Source organism: Rattus norvegicus, chromosome 5 (genome assembly GCF_021556685.1).
Source record: "Rattus norvegicus strain SHRSP/BbbUtx chromosome 5, alternate assembly SHRSP_T2T, whole genome shotgun sequence".
Taxonomy (NCBI): domain Eukaryota; kingdom Metazoa; phylum Chordata; class Mammalia; order Rodentia; family Muridae; genus Rattus; species Rattus norvegicus.
In genome coordinates this window covers 137640538-137655582 of record NC_141538.1, presented here as the reverse complement: position 1 = coordinate 137655582, position 15045 = coordinate 137640538, and the positions used below count along the sequence as shown (strand labels likewise).

General features: G+C 47.8%; 1 protein-coding gene across 18 annotated transcripts in view; it reads left to right on the top strand.

Moving 5' to 3' along the window:
- St3gal3 (ST3 beta-galactoside alpha-2,3-sialyltransferase 3) overlaps positions 1-15045 on the top strand; it is a 204377-nt gene that overhangs the window by 22080 nt on the left and 167252 nt on the right. For 15 of the 18 annotated variants that reach the window (XR_015620059.1, XR_015620056.1, XR_015620058.1 and 12 more), the window contains 1 exon segment: positions 4296-4440. The exons of the other annotated variants lie outside the window; for them this stretch is intronic. Coding sequence is in view for 10 of the 15 variants with exons in the window: in NM_001429992.1 (NP_001416921.1) it covers positions 4326-4440 (115 nt within the window). In the remaining 5 variants the exon portion in view is untranslated. 18 annotated transcript variants of the gene reach the window in all.

The window sequence follows — 15045 nt, the reverse complement described above, 5'->3', positions numbered from 1 at the left end:
ATTACAGTGCCACTCGGGCCCTTATACGTTTATGTTTAGCACTGAATATACATGCATATATGTGCATAAATAAACTCATGCCTATACGTCTGTGTGAGGGGCTCAGTTCCAGAACCCTCTGTCCCACTATGTTTGTTTTGTACCTGTCAGTATTCCTGTCTCTTAATAGTTACAGCTTGGAGATGGTTTTGACATGAGAGAAGGCAAATTTTCACCAGTGATATTGTTGGCACATATATTTGGTCTTCGCCTCTGTCTCCTGACAATATAACTCCTAAAGTCTTTAGAATATCTGACATGGTCTCTTGGTGTATGCTAATGGCTGGACTGACGCCTGGCTGCTGCTGTGTGGCTGCAGGATGGGAATTGGTTATCTTAGTTACTTTTCTATTGCTGTGATAAAAACACCACGGGCAAGGAAACTTATAGAAGAAAACCTTTAAGGTGTAGCTTACAGTTTCCGAGGGTTAGAGTCCATGGCCATCATGGCAGGAAGCATGACATCAGGCAGGCAGGCATGTCTCTGGAGCAGTAACTTAAACCTTGAGTCACAGCCACAAGGTAGAGAGGAACACTGGGAATGACTTTTGAAACCTTAAAACTCACTCCCAGTGATACACTTCCTTTAATAAGGCCACACCTCCTAATCCTTCCCAAACAGCTCCACCAACTGTGGACCACGTATTCAAACACAGGAGTCTCTGGAGACCATTCTTACTCAAACCACATATTTTTCCAGAAGAACCCAAGGTAGGAGTGGAGGGTTAGGACCTCTAGTCTCACTATTGAGCAAGCTCCAAGCCAGTGAGAGACCTTTCCTCAGAAAACAGAGGGTGCTCCCTGAGGAATGATACTTGAGGTCATCCTCCAGCTTCTACATGCATGTGCATTCATGTGCATGTTCACTGTACATATATGAATAAGTATGCATGTAAACACACACACACAGACACACACACACAGACACATGCACACAAGACTTACCTTTTCCTAGGTTCTTTTGAGGAATAAACTCAGATAACTTAGAATGAAATGCAAAAAAATAATTACAGATTCCGACTAGAATTAAGCCAATTTCGTAGGGAGGTAATGTGGTTCCTATGTTGATATTCTCACTTAAAAACTTGTTATATTCTATGCAACTGGGGCTGCACAAACGTGAGGAACCATGCTTGGATTCCCAACACCCATGCAGGAAGCAAATTCTCACCAGTCATCCCAGCTCCGAGGCTCTCAGGAACTTGATGGGCAGGCAGTCCAGCCAATCAGTAGCTGCAGGTTCAGTGCGAGCTCTACCTCTGGCCTCTGTCTGCATGCACCTCTCTCCATGTGTGCGTGCACTCATGAGGAGCATGCTATATTAATTTCTCTTGTTGGCTGTCTGTGTCCTCTGGTAACAGCCTTGTCCATTTCTTTCCGAATTCATTTTAAAGTAATTTACAGATTTTGTTGCCATGATGAATGGAATTCTTTTCATCTTACATTTTTTTTTAAAACATTTTATTTTATGTGCATTGTGTGAGGGTGTCAGATGCCTTGGAACTGGAGTTACAGACAGTTGTGAGCTGCCACGTGGTTGCTGGGAATTGAACCCGAGTCCTTTGGAAGAGCAGGCAGTGTTCTTAACTGCTGTCTCGTCATACATTTTCTTTTTTTTTCTTTTTTTTTTTTTAAACATTTATTTATTATGTTTTATTTATATACATCATACAGCTTTCTGCCTGCATGTATGCCTGCAGGCCAGAAGAGGGCACCAGACATGATTATAGATGGTTGTGAGCCACCATGTGGTTGCTGGGAATTGAACTCAGGACCTCTGGAAGAGCAGACAGTGCTCTTAACCGCTGAGCCATCTCTCCAGCCCCAGTCATACATTTTCTAATTGCATAATTTTGGCATGTTTTAAAAGAAGCTCAACTTTTCTGTGAATTAATCTTATACTTACCTACTTTATTGGATTTTCCGATCATTCTGCTGTCTTCCTCAGTCAGCAAGAGAGTTCCCCCAGTTGTAAGGGAAAAGCTTTCCTAAGTGGGACAGTCCATCATCTGCAAATTGCAACTTTTATCATCACCTGGTTATTGATACATTTTTTTATTACCCTTATTTCCATACTGTGTGTGTTACGGTTGGGTGGGCATGCCATGGCGCATGTGTGGAGGTCAGCGGACAACTTCTGAGAGTCTGTTCTCCCTTTCTACCATGGGTCCTGTGAATGAACTCTGGTCTTCAGGCTCAGGAGTAAGCTCCTTTATCCTCAGAGCCATCCCTCTGGCCCATTATTAATATTTATACATATGTCTTTTCCATCTTATTTGGTAACTGGGTTAAGTGATTGGGACTGGGGTGGGGTCTCACCCAGGGACGTCTTCTTGGACCATGGTTCAATCACGTTCATATCCAAGGGCGTACAGAAGGTACTGGAGCAAAGTGGATGGAAAATGGGTTCCAAACAGGCCCTGGGAAGGGAAATGAGGTGGTGTTCAGAGGATGCCTAGTGCACCAGGCAGTGGAGAGACCGAGAGAAGCAGGGGCAACCTGAAAGGTAGCAGGGGCTTACCTAGAGCAGAATTTAGGATAGAACAAGAGACATGTTAGCAGAGTGGTCCCGGAAGATGCCTGCCCCCTCCCCGATTGCTGGAGCCAGTGAATATGTTACCTCACTTGGCAAAGGATCCTTCTAGAAGCAATGAAGATTATGACCCTTTAAAGAAGGCAGTTAGCCTGGATTAGGTAGATGGGCCCAGTATAGTCACAGGAGCCCTGAAAAGAGAAGGAATTTTTCCAGCGGAAAACAGAAAGAAGCTGCTACTGATGGGAAGACTGGAAAGTGAGAGAGGCTTAGCCTGCAGGACTGAGGGGGCCATGCAGAAAATTGGAGAAAGACTGAGGAGCAAAGACTGGTCCTTCCTACAAGGGAGCCAGCTGCAGGGAAGAGATTGGGGCAGCAGCTGGAGTGAGCACGGAATCAGGGTCTTCTTGGGAGTTTCTGGGAAAGTTGCAGTCTGTGCTATACCAAGGGGCTAGCAGAAACAACTCTAGTTGTTCCGTAGTGGGGGTGTCGGCCTCCAGGACTCTGAGATAATAAGCGTGCTTTACCGTAAACTGTTTAGTCTGCCTCTACCTTGTTTTAGCAGCAGAAGAAACTGAATCCAAACAGGTTTGAGTGTGGAAGTAACATTTTTCAGATCTTACGTTAAAAACAGCTGTGAGCTTCACGTGCTTGAAGCCTCAGCCAGCATGTGGAGGCTGAGACAGGAGGATTATAGCTGTGGTGCCAGTCTGGGCTACACAGGTCAAGTTCTAGGTCAGCCTATGGCTAGGTGTTAGAGAGACCCTGTCTTGGAATCTTGAAACAGAGCCAAACAATGGTGCTGTGCCAGATGGACACAGATTTGTCTGAACACAGTATCAGTGTCACAGGGTGGTGACGGTGGGAAGGCAGATGACAAGGAGTTACTTGAGGGCTGGAGAGATAGGGGTTAACAGCTCCTGCAGAGGGCTGAACTTTGGAGTCTCTCAGCCCCCCATAACTCCAGTTCTGGGGGATCTGCGGTCATCTTCTGGACTCAGGAGACACCAGAATGTACATGTACACATATCCTACCATACACCCAAGTGTACACATAATCTTAGAAGGGCTAGAGAGGTGGCTCAGTGGTTACTAACATGTATTGTTTTTCCGGAAGATCCAGATTGGGTTCCTAGCACCTACACTAGGCTGCTCACAACTGCCCATAACTCCAGTAAACAGGGTATCTCACACCCTGATCTGGCTTCCCAGGCACCTGATTACGTGTGGTGAGCATGCAGGCATATAGTACAAGCTCGAGTAAACATAGACAGATCTTTTTAAAATCTCGTCTTAAAAGGCTGGAGAGTTGGCTTGGTCATTAAGAACACTTGCCCATCTTGCAGAGGACCCAGGTCCAGTTCCCAGCACCCACTTGGCAGCTCCCGATCATCTGTAAACTCCGGGTTCAGAGGCTCTGCTGCCCTCTTCTGGCCTCTGCTGGCGCCAAGCACACATATGGTGCACACGTGCACACACGTAGACAAAGCACTTGATACACAAGAAATAAAAATAAATGTTTTACAAAACCTGAGAGCTTATAATTGCCAGAAACCTGCTTGTTGACACGAATGAGGGTATGTATGACTAGAAATGTTTCCTTGAGACGGGTGACCTGCCGGAACTCACTGGTTGCCATGCGTTTGGAAGCTGTCTTTACAGTTTCTTTGGTAGGTGGACGACCGCTTTATACCTTAATGGCTTTTTCTGTGTTCGTTTTTAGGTCATGTAGGAAATTGTGGGTCATGTGAAGATGGGACTCTTGGTATTTGTACGCAACCTGCTGCTAGCCCTCTGCCTCTTTCTGGTCCTGGGATTTTTGTATTATTCTGCCTGGAAGCTACACTTACTCCAATGGGAAGACTCCAGTAAGTATGGCCACCCCAAGCCTGCGGCTTTATCATGTAGCTGCAACCCCTGTAGGCCGTAGGCGTAGGAGCCTCCCACCGTTCTGGTTGCTGGGGGCTGAGAACTTTGATGCTTCCCCTTCCCCCAACCCCTTAAATCTGCATGCTGTGACAAATCTCAGCTTCCTCTGCGAGCCCAGTGAGCATGTGCTATTCTTCACTTCAAACCTCGGACTGGACCCTCATTTCTAGTTCCTGAAGGCTCTCGTCGTTTTTATTAGTAAAGTGCCCTGACCCTGCTTCTCTGTTACTGCTGAGGGTTGGTTGGTCAGTTACTGCCTTGGCTTGGTTGTTGAAGCTGGTTGGTTTTTCTGCTCCCCAGAATTCTGTCTTTTCGTTTTGCTTGCTTTTTCAATTTGATACTGTCCTTGTTTTATTTTCTCCCTGAGGAAACGTTGTCTCCTTCACCTTTGCAGTGGTATTGAACTCCCACCTAACTAGAGTACCAGTGACCCCACAACCCACAACCCTGTCCCTCCATATGACCTCTGGTCTTAGGTGTGACGTGGTGTTTCCCTCGTGGCCCATCTGCTCTGGCTTCTGTTCCCCAACGTCCTCTGAGTCACAGGCGTGCAGTTGATGTGATGGCATTACCTGACACCTGTCATTGTACACTCTGTTCTTGGCCATAGCTTGAAGACTCACACGGGGAGCCCCTCATGGCTTCTTTGGCTGTTTTGTTTAACCTTAGCCTGCTTTAGGAAGCACTGTGTTGCTGAGTCTGATTCCCTCTGATTATAAATCCAGGCCAGTTGTATTGTTACGGACAGCTCCGGCTTCAGCGTGTAACTGATCTAGAGGGCAGGGTCAGTCTCTGGGCTGAGGGTAAGCTGGGGTGGAGGAGGCAGCTGGAGACCACTCACCGCTATGCTGAGGCCCTAACAGACAGCCGTTGCCATGAAGAGATCAGGTGTTTCTCACATGTTCCGAACTACATGCATAATTTAAGCCGAAATTTAAAATACCGTGTTAAATCTTTATTGCTCTGTATAGATTGGTTGTGCCTCTTAAACGTTTAGCTTGGACTGGAGCTGGGACCGGGCTGGGGCTCATCGGTAGAGTACTTACCTAGCGTGTACAAAGCCCACCTTATACAATTGGGCACGGTGCTTCACCTGTAATCCGAGTTCTCAGGAGGTGAAGCCAGAAGATTGGAAATTCAGGGTTATCCTTGGCTACATCGTGAGTTCAAGGTCATCCTAGGCTACATCAGACTCTGGTTTTGTTTTGTTTTTTTTAAGCTTAGCTTATAATTATCACGACTTTGTGTTTCTAGAAGTTATTCTATTTTTTTTTTTTGCCTTGATTTATTTTTAGAAGTAAGGTTGAGTGTTCCAAAGTAAGGAACGTTTGTATGAGACAGTGTAGAATTCTGAATGGTGGCTCTATAATGTTCGTGGGAAACAAGCACAAGGAACAGAGCTCCCCCCACGCCCTCACCCCCAACGAAGTCATAACTAAGGATCAAATAATGTTTTCCTAGAGAAGTAAAAAGGAATTAGCATTATGGAAGACCCTTAATGTCAGGCTTTCAGGCAGACAATATAGACACTTTATTTCATCTAATTTAATTCTTAATGCTGGTCTGTGAAGATGTCATTAATCTCCGTTTTCCAGTTGGACAAACCCCAGCACTTACTTAATCTACCAGGGTCACACAGTTGAGCTGGAATTGAACTCTTGATTTTTCCATCTTTAAGACCCATTTTGGGCTGGGGATTTAGCTCAGTGGTAGAGCACTTGCCTAGGAAGTGCAAGGCCCTGGGTTTGGTCCCCAGCTCCGAAAAAAAGAACCCAAAAAAAAAAAAAAAGACCCATTTTATGTGGAAAACTATAACAAATACTGAAGAGGGAATTTAATTCTGTATTCTACTTGATAAAAAAGAGAAAAGGTTCTCAGAGATGGAGTGAGAAACAAAAGAGAGAATAAGAGGAAGGGAAAGAGAGGGAGAAAAACCTCTAAAAGAAGCTGGGCACCATTCCAGAGCTTGGGAGGCAGAGACAGGAGGATCTTTGTGAGTTCAGGGCTAACCTGTGATACGTAGAGATCCAGGTCAGCCAGAGTAACACAGTAAGTCCCTGACTCAGAAAAACAAAAAAGAACACAAACAAATCTTTTTAAAAAAGTTATTACAGACAAAAAATAGTATAGGAACGACATGTTGTGGCACACGTACAAAGCCAGAAGCTGAACTGGAGTATTCTGGGCTCCATGCCAGGACTCTGTTTCAAAAGCTGAGCCTGGTGGCCCAGGTTCTTAATCACAGCTACTCAGGAGGCTGACACAAAAGATCCAAAGCTCAAGATCTTCAAGGGCTCACAGGGAGTTCAAGGCCATCCTGGGCTACATAATGAGTTCAAGGGCAGCCTGGGTACCTCACTGTGAAAAAAAATCCCTCTCTCTCTCTATCTCTCTGTCTCTCTGTCTCTCTCTCTGCCCCTCTCTCTCTGTCTCTCTCTGTCTCTCTCTCTCTCTCTCTCAGTGGAAACATAGCTATTGGTAAAGTTGTGGCCTGCCATGATGCAACCCTGGGTACAGTCCTCAGTACTACTTGCACGTGCGCGCACACACACACATTCACATACATATATACATACATGCATGTGCATACACTCACATGCACACATACTCATATACTCACATACATTATTATATAATAAACTAACATAGACACATGTACACATACACATATACTAACATACACACAATCACATACATATATACACCCATATATACACTTGAGTATACTAGCAAACTTCTCTACACATTCACATACACATATATATAAGCACACATATGCATACACTCATGCACACATACATATTTACACATATACATACACATACACTCATATATACTTACACATACATGCACAAACACATGCATATACACACACTCACACTGACATATACACATTTGCACACATACACATAACACACATGCATATACATGTGTATTCCCATGCTCATACACACATATAATACACACACATTCTTGTGTATACTCTTGTGCCCATGCACACTTAGACACATACACACATTCATTCACATACACACATGCATATATACACTCACATTCACATGCACAAACGAACTGTAGAATTATATTTATAATGTAAATCTGTCTTTTGCACAGTTATGTTTGTAAATTAATAAGCAAACCATCGTAGTCCTCACCGGGGGCTAGAAAGCTTCAGGCGTCTTTCCATTTCATCCCTTCCACGTGGGGATGAGGCCTGGAGTTCCTCTTTGCCCTGATTGTTTATCTGGGCCACCATTGGCTAAGAGGCGGGTACCTCTTCTCAGAAATGATGCCCGTGCCCTGTTCATGCAAACTTGCGTGTTAACTTAAGGTTCTGTTATTCCGTATGAATACAGTGAATCCTGCAGTATTTCTCTCTGCATGCTAAGATCCCTCAACACTTTTGCCACTGTGTTTAGCAGTTATGGTAAGTCCCTGCAGTTTCTTATTTGTGAACTGTTGTTACCAGAGGGCCCTAACGTACATGCTGCTGATCTGATTGCTACTGAAAACATAACATGCACATACATATACTCATGGAGCAAGTCAGTGGGAAACTGTGTCTGATACTTAAAAAGGACTGGCTGAACAGAGCTAATAGTTGTAGGAACTATTACCATATTAACTCTTAGCTTTCTCTCTTAAAAACAAAATGGAGGGACTGGAGAGATGGCTCAGTGGTTAAGAGTGTATACTGCTCTTCCAGAGGTCCTGAGTTCAGTTCTCAGTATCCACACTGGGTGGCTCACACCCACCTGTAACAACAGCTCCAGCGGATCCAACACCCCTCTGGCTTCTGCAATCACCCTACACACATGCATATAAACACTCGCACACAGATAAGAAATCTTTTCAGGAAGTGAAGTAGAGGGCGGTATTTGGCTTAGCAGTTCTCAACCTTCCTGGTGCTAGGACCCTTTAATATAGCTCCTTGTGTTGTGGCGACCCCAAACCATAAAACTATTTTTGTTCCTCCTTCATAACTGTAATTTTTCTACTGTTATGAATCATAATGTAAATATCTGCTATGCAGGAGATCTGCTACACAGTCCATCAGGGGTCGTGACTCAGGCTAGGAGCACTGGTTTAGACTTTCTGCTCTCTGTGGTGATAGAGTAACCGGTGTCAGAAGTAGCTTTAGCTCCATAAAGAATTGTTCACGCAGATAAAACTAACTAAAGCCTTGTGTCAAACAAGGGGAAGGGGCGTAGATTTCAGCACCTCCGAGGAAAACCCTGAGGGAGCCCCACAGCTCCCAGCTTCCTGCTAGGGCAGCACTGTTGAGGTCAGCGTGGGATGGGCAGTGGTGGTTTCTGCTAGTCAAAGAGACCAGGAGCAGCATTCACGGCATTTAAACTGGGAATTTGTGGGGTGGCCCACAGATGTCTGTGGGAGGATTCCAGTGAGTCTGAGCTGTCATATGCAGGACAGAAACACAGAGGCTTCCTGTCTTGTGCTCTGCCCTGCCATGACATAGAAGAGGTGGCGGAGCAGGCATGATGGGGAAGCTAGGACATCAGAGTGCCCACCCTGCAGTGCAAGGCTCTCAACACTAGGTGAGCAGGCGAGCCATTGAAAGGTCATACCTTAGGTGTCAAGTCTCACCCTAAAGCAAGATCTACAAGGCCCACAGAGCTCCCAGCAAGACAGTGCTTGAAATTCAGGACACCTTAATCTTAGAAAACAACTTGTAAGAATTTACACATACGTGTGTATTTGTCAGTAACTGTTTACTCCCGAGAAATGAAAACTTCTGTCTGCAAGATTTAAATGTCTATGGCAAATTTATCCCAATAGGCATGCACTGAAAGCACCTTCAAAATCGGTTAGTGATGAGGGAGCTCACTGTGCTGTAGTGATGAGGGAGGACTGTGCTGTAGTGATGAGGGAGGACTGTGCTGTAGTGATGAGGGAGGACTGTGCTGTAGTGATGAGGGAGCTCACTGTGCTGTAGTGATGAGGGAGCTCACTGTGCTGTAGTGATGAGGGAGCACTGTGCTGTAGTGATGAGGGAGCTCACTGTGCTGTAGTGATGAGGGAGGACTGTGCTGTAGTGATGAGGGAGCTCACTGTGCTGTAGTGATGAGGGAGCTCACTGTGCTGTAGTGATGAGGGAGGACTGTGCTGTAGTGATGAGGGAGGACTGTGCTGTAGTGATGAGGGAGGACTGTGCTGTAGTGATGAGGGAGGACTGTGCTGTAGTGATGAGGGAGGTCTGTGCTGTAGTGATGAGGGAGGACTGTGCTGTAGTGATGAGGGAGGACTGTGCTGTAGTGATGAGGGAGCTCACTGTGCTGTAGTGATGAGGGAGCTCACTGTGCTGTAGTGATGAGGGAGCACTGTGCTGTAGTGATGAGGGAGGACTGTGCTGTAGTGATGAGGGAGCTCACTGTGCTGTAGTGATGAGGGAGGACTGTGCTGTAGTGATGAGGGAGCTCACTGTGCTGTAGTGATGAGGGAGCTCACTGTGCTGTAGTGATGAGGGAGCTCACTGTGCTGTAGTGATGAGGGAGCTCACTGTGCTGTAGTGATGAGGGAGCTCACTGTGCTGTAGTGATGAGGGAGCTCACTGTGCTGTAGTGATGAGGGAGGACTGTGCTGTAGTGATGAGGGAGCTCACTGTGCTGTAGTGATGAGGGAGCTCACTGTGCTGTAGTGATGAGGGAGGACTGTGCTGTAGTGATGAGGGAGCTCACTGTGCTGTAGTGATGAGGGAGGACTGTGCTGTAGTGATGAGGGAGCTCACTGTGCTGTAGTGATGAGGGAGCTCACTGTGCTGTAGTGATGAGGGAGCTCACTGTGCTGTAGTGATGAGGGAGGACTGTGCTGTAGTGATGAGGGAGCTCACTGTGCTGTAGTGATGAGGGAGGACTGTGCTGTAGTGATGAGGGAGCTCACTGTGCTGTAGTGATGAGGGAGCTCACTGTGCTGTAGTGATGAGGGAGCTCACTGTGCTGTAGTGATGAGGGAGGACTGTGCTGTAGTGATGAGGTAGGACTGTGCTGTAGTGATGAGGGAGCTCACTGTGCTGTAGTGATGAGGGAGGACTGTGCTGTAGTGATGAGGGAGCACTGTGCTGTAGTGATGAGGGAGCTCACTGTGCTGTAGTAATGAGGGAGCTCACTGGGCTGTAGGGCACAGTGGAATATCACTTGCAATAAATAGGGAACAAGCTCCCATTATATGTGACAACGGGGGTGAATCTTATTGCCATGTGCTGAGTGAAATAAGCTAGGTAGGAGAGAGTATAAGTCATATGATTCCATTTAGATTAAGTTCTAGAAAGGGTTAAACTAGTCCTTGGCTACAGAGATTACATCAGTGGTTGATGTGGAGGTAGAGGATTGTGGGAACCTGAAGGGATTTTCTAGGATGATGAAATGCTGAGCATGCTGTCCCAGGTCTTGCCCTCACAAGTGTATTTATTTGCCAGAAGTCAGAAGACCTGTCTAGTTAAATGTGAATTTTATTTTTATACATTTTAAAGAATAATGTAAGTTTGCTTCATTAAAATCTTGATTTTACAATAAAGAGTCAGGGCTTGCAAGATGACTCCGTGAGTAAAGGTGCTTGCAGCCAAGCCTGATGACCTGAGTTTGAGCCCCAGCACCTACGTGGTGGAAGGAGAGGACAGACTCTTACAGTTTGTCCTCTGACTTCCATGTGTGCACTGCAGCAAACTTGTACATGTACACACAGACACAGAAAATAAATAATGTAATTTTTAAAAAATGATTTATTAATATGATTGTTTTATGTGTGAACATTTTTTTCTGCATGTATGTAAGTGCGCTTGTGTGTGCCTGCTGTTTACAGAGGTCAGAGGAGGGCATCAGATGCCCTGGGACTGCAGTTACAGATGGTTGTGAGCCACCATGTGGGCGCTGGCGACAGAACCTCGATCCTCTGTAAGAGCAATAAGTGCTCTCAATTGCTAAGCCCATCTCCAGACCCATTTTTATTTAAACTGAAAAAAAAAAAAAAAGAAAGAAAGTAAAGCAGAGACTTTTTACCCTTCAGGCCATCAGATCTTCCAGAGCCACAGTCAGTCAATGGCCACTGGCACAGGAAGAGGACCTGCTACCTGCAGGACATGAGTGTGAGAGGCAGGAGTGAGTGTGAGAGGCAGGAGTGAGTGTGAGAGGCAGGAGTGAGTGTGAGAGGCAGGAGTGTGAGAGGCAGGAGTGTGAGAGGCAGGAGTGAGTGTGAGAGGCAGGAGTGAGTGTGAGAGGCAGGAGTGAGTGTGAGAGGCAGGAGTGAGTGTGAGAGGCAGGAGTGTGAGAGGCAGGAGTGAGTGTGAGAGGCAGGAGTGAGTGTGAGAGGCAGGAGTGAGTGTGAGAGGCAGGAGTGAGTGTGAGAGGCAGGAGTGAGTGTGAGAGGCAGGAGTGAGTGTGAGAGGCAGGAGTGAGTGTGAGAGGCAGGAGTGTGAGAGGCAGGAGTGAGTGTGAGAGGCAGGAGTGAGTGTGAGAGGCAGGAGTGAGTGTGAGAGGCAGGAGTGAGTGTGAGAGGCAGGAGTGAGTGTGAGAGGCAGGAGTGAGTGTGAGACAGGAGTGAGTGTGAGAGGCAGGAGTGAGTGTGAGAGGCAGGAGTGAGTGTGAGAGGCAGGAGTGTGAGAGACAGGAGTGAGTGTGAGAGGCAGGAGTGTGAGAGACAGGAGTGAGTGTGAGAGGCAGGAGTGTGAGAGACAGGAGTGAGTGTGAGAGGCAGGAGTGAGTGTGAGAGGCAGGAGTGAGTGTGAGAGGCAGGAGTGAGTGTGAGAGGCAGGAGTGAGTGTGAGAGGCAGGAGTGAGTGTGAGAGACAGGAGTGAGTGTGAGAGACAGGAGTGAGTGTGAGAGGCAGGAGTGTGAGAGACAGGAGTGAGTGTGAGAGACAGTAGTGAGTGTGAGAGGCAGGAGTGTGAGAGGCAGGAGTGAGTGAGAGACAGGAGTGAGTGTGAGAGGCAGGAGTGTGAGAGGCAGGAGTGAGTGTGAGAGGCAGGAGTGTGAGAGACAGGAGTGAGTGTGAGAGGCAGGAGTGAGTGTGAGAGACAGGAGGGTTCAGAGCCACGGGCAAAGGTGGACTGTCTTACTTCATCTTCAGGCAGTTGCCTAATTTAGTCAGAAAAAGCCGAGTTAAATCCTTCTCATATATCACACAAAACTCAATTCCACATCAGAGTTATAAGGAGTATAATATTGCTGGTTGTGGAGGCAGAGGCAGGTGGATCTCTGTGGGTTTGAGCCTAGCCTGGTCTACAGAGTGAGTTCTAGGACAGCCAGGGCTACACAGAGAAGCCGTGTCTCAGAGTGGGAAAAAAGGGCGTCAGATGCCCTGGAACTAGAGTTGCAGATGGCTGTGGGCTGCCACGTGGGTGCTGGGAATCAGACCTGCATCCCCTGTAGGAGCAGCAAGCGCTCCTAAGCCTCTCTCCAGCCCTCTCAGTCACGAGTTCAGACACACATGCCGTTTACTCAGCTTCTCCTTGCTAAAGACATAAAGCCAGCAGCAGTTTTGCTTTCTAGAGAAACAGAGTAACACGTGAGGATAGATGCACCAGTGTCCACCCGTGCTGTTTACAAAGAGGAAAGCAACAGGAAATGCGGGTGAGACACAGAGCTGGCTGGTCAGCACTGCGTCGTAGCCTGTGCGATCTTGTTGGGGTAGGTGTGTCCTTGTGGGAGGAAGTGTGTCACTGGGGGGGTGGGCTTTGCGGTTCTAAATGCTGAAGTCAGGCCCAGTGTCACTCTCTGCCTGCTGCCTGCCCATCTAGATATAGAACTCTCAGCTGCCTCTGCAGGAACATGTCCGCCAGCCTGCCTGCCTGCCACTGTGCTTCTCACCAGGATAATGGTGTCTCTTCACAGCAACAGAGCATTAGCTAAGACAGCCACAGTGTGGGTGCTGGGAGCCGAACCCGGGTCCTCTGGAAGAGCAGCCAGTGCTTGTGAGTAAGGACGACCTTCCAGTCCCTGCTAAAATACTTTGAAGATTCATGTTCTTGGAGCTGAACTCACATCTTACACTTTTGTGAGGCTGGCCTCACACCGGCTTTGTGGCTGGGGAGGATTTTGAATTATCTAACGCCTCCATCTCCCTAGATCACAGATCACCAGTGTGTGCACCACGACAAGCTTGCATGCACGCTTTAGCCCTGTTAGGTGTGTTTGGTAGTACTTCCACATTTTAAAGTCGAGAAGCTTAACACATTACCAATGCCTTGTTGAGATCACACGCCTGGCCTTGTAAAGTCTAGACCATTTACAGATGGGAAAACTCAGGGTTTAGGGCTTTTGTTTGTTTTAAGACAGGATCTTGGGTTGGGGATTTAGCTCAGTGGTAGAGCGCTTGCCTAGCAAGCGCAAGGCCCTGGGTTCGGTCCCCAGCTCTGAAAAAAAGAAAAAAGGAAAAAAAAAAAAAAAGACAGGATCTTATAGTGCAGCACTGGCTAGCCTGGGACTGGCTATATAGACCAGACTGTCCTCAGACTCACAGAGATCTGCCGGCCTCTGCCTCTGCCTCTGCCTCTGCCTCTGCCTCTCTGCCTCTCTGCCTCTGCCTCTGCCTCTGCCTCTCTGCCTCTCTGCCTCTCTGCCTCTGCCTCTGCCTCTGCCTCTGTCTCTCTGCCTCCCTGCCTCTGCCTCTGTCTCTCTGCCTCCCTGCCTCTGCCTCTGCCTCTGCCTCTGCCTCTGCCTCTGCCTCTGCCTCTGCCTCTGCCTCTGCCTCTGCCTCTGCCTCTGCCTCTGCCTCTGCCTCTGCCTCTGCCTCTGCCTCTGCCTCTGCCTCTGCCTCTGCCTCTGCCTCTCTGCCTCCCTGCCTCTGCCTCTCTGCCTCTCTGCCTCCCTGCCTCTGCCTCTCTGCCTCTGCCTCTGCCCCTCTGCCTCTGCCTCTGCCCCTCTGCCTCTGCCTCTGCCTCTGCCCGTCTGCCTCTGCCTCTCTGCCTCTGCCCCTCTGCCTCTGCCTCTCTGCCTCTGCCCCTCTGCCCCTCTGCCTCTGCCTCTCTGCCTCTGCCCCTCTGCCTCTGCCCCTCTGCCTCTGCCCCTCTGCCTCTGCCTCTGCCTCTGCCTCTGCCTCTGCCTCTGCCTCTGCCTCTGCCTCTGCCTCTGCCTCTGCCTCTGCCTCTGCCATGATTAAAGGCACGTGTCACCTCTCCCATGGGAAAGCTTAGTTTTAAATGAGTCGGTCCTAAGTGGAGACAGGTCTGCATTCTGGTCTTGGCACTTGGTGTCTAGGGGTCTGATCCTCCACCTATGTGAGACAGGGTCCTTTTGTCCAGAGCTCTCTTTCCTTCTGCTTGCCCATAGGTAGCATTTCTGTCCACAGCTAGCTCAGGACAGAGAGTCCTCTTGGGGAATTCTGAGTTTACCTCAGAGGAAACAAAATGAAAGGTGGGGTGGAGGTCTCCATGCAAGTAAACTGGGGGAGATTATGCGTACATTCATCCAAGAGAGTATTTATGTTTGAACCGTACCCCCTCCCCTATACCCAGGAGTCTTACTGTAAAATTACCCCAGACATCATACTGCCATCAGTGTGCATTGGTCCTAACTGTAGGTAGAGTTCCTCA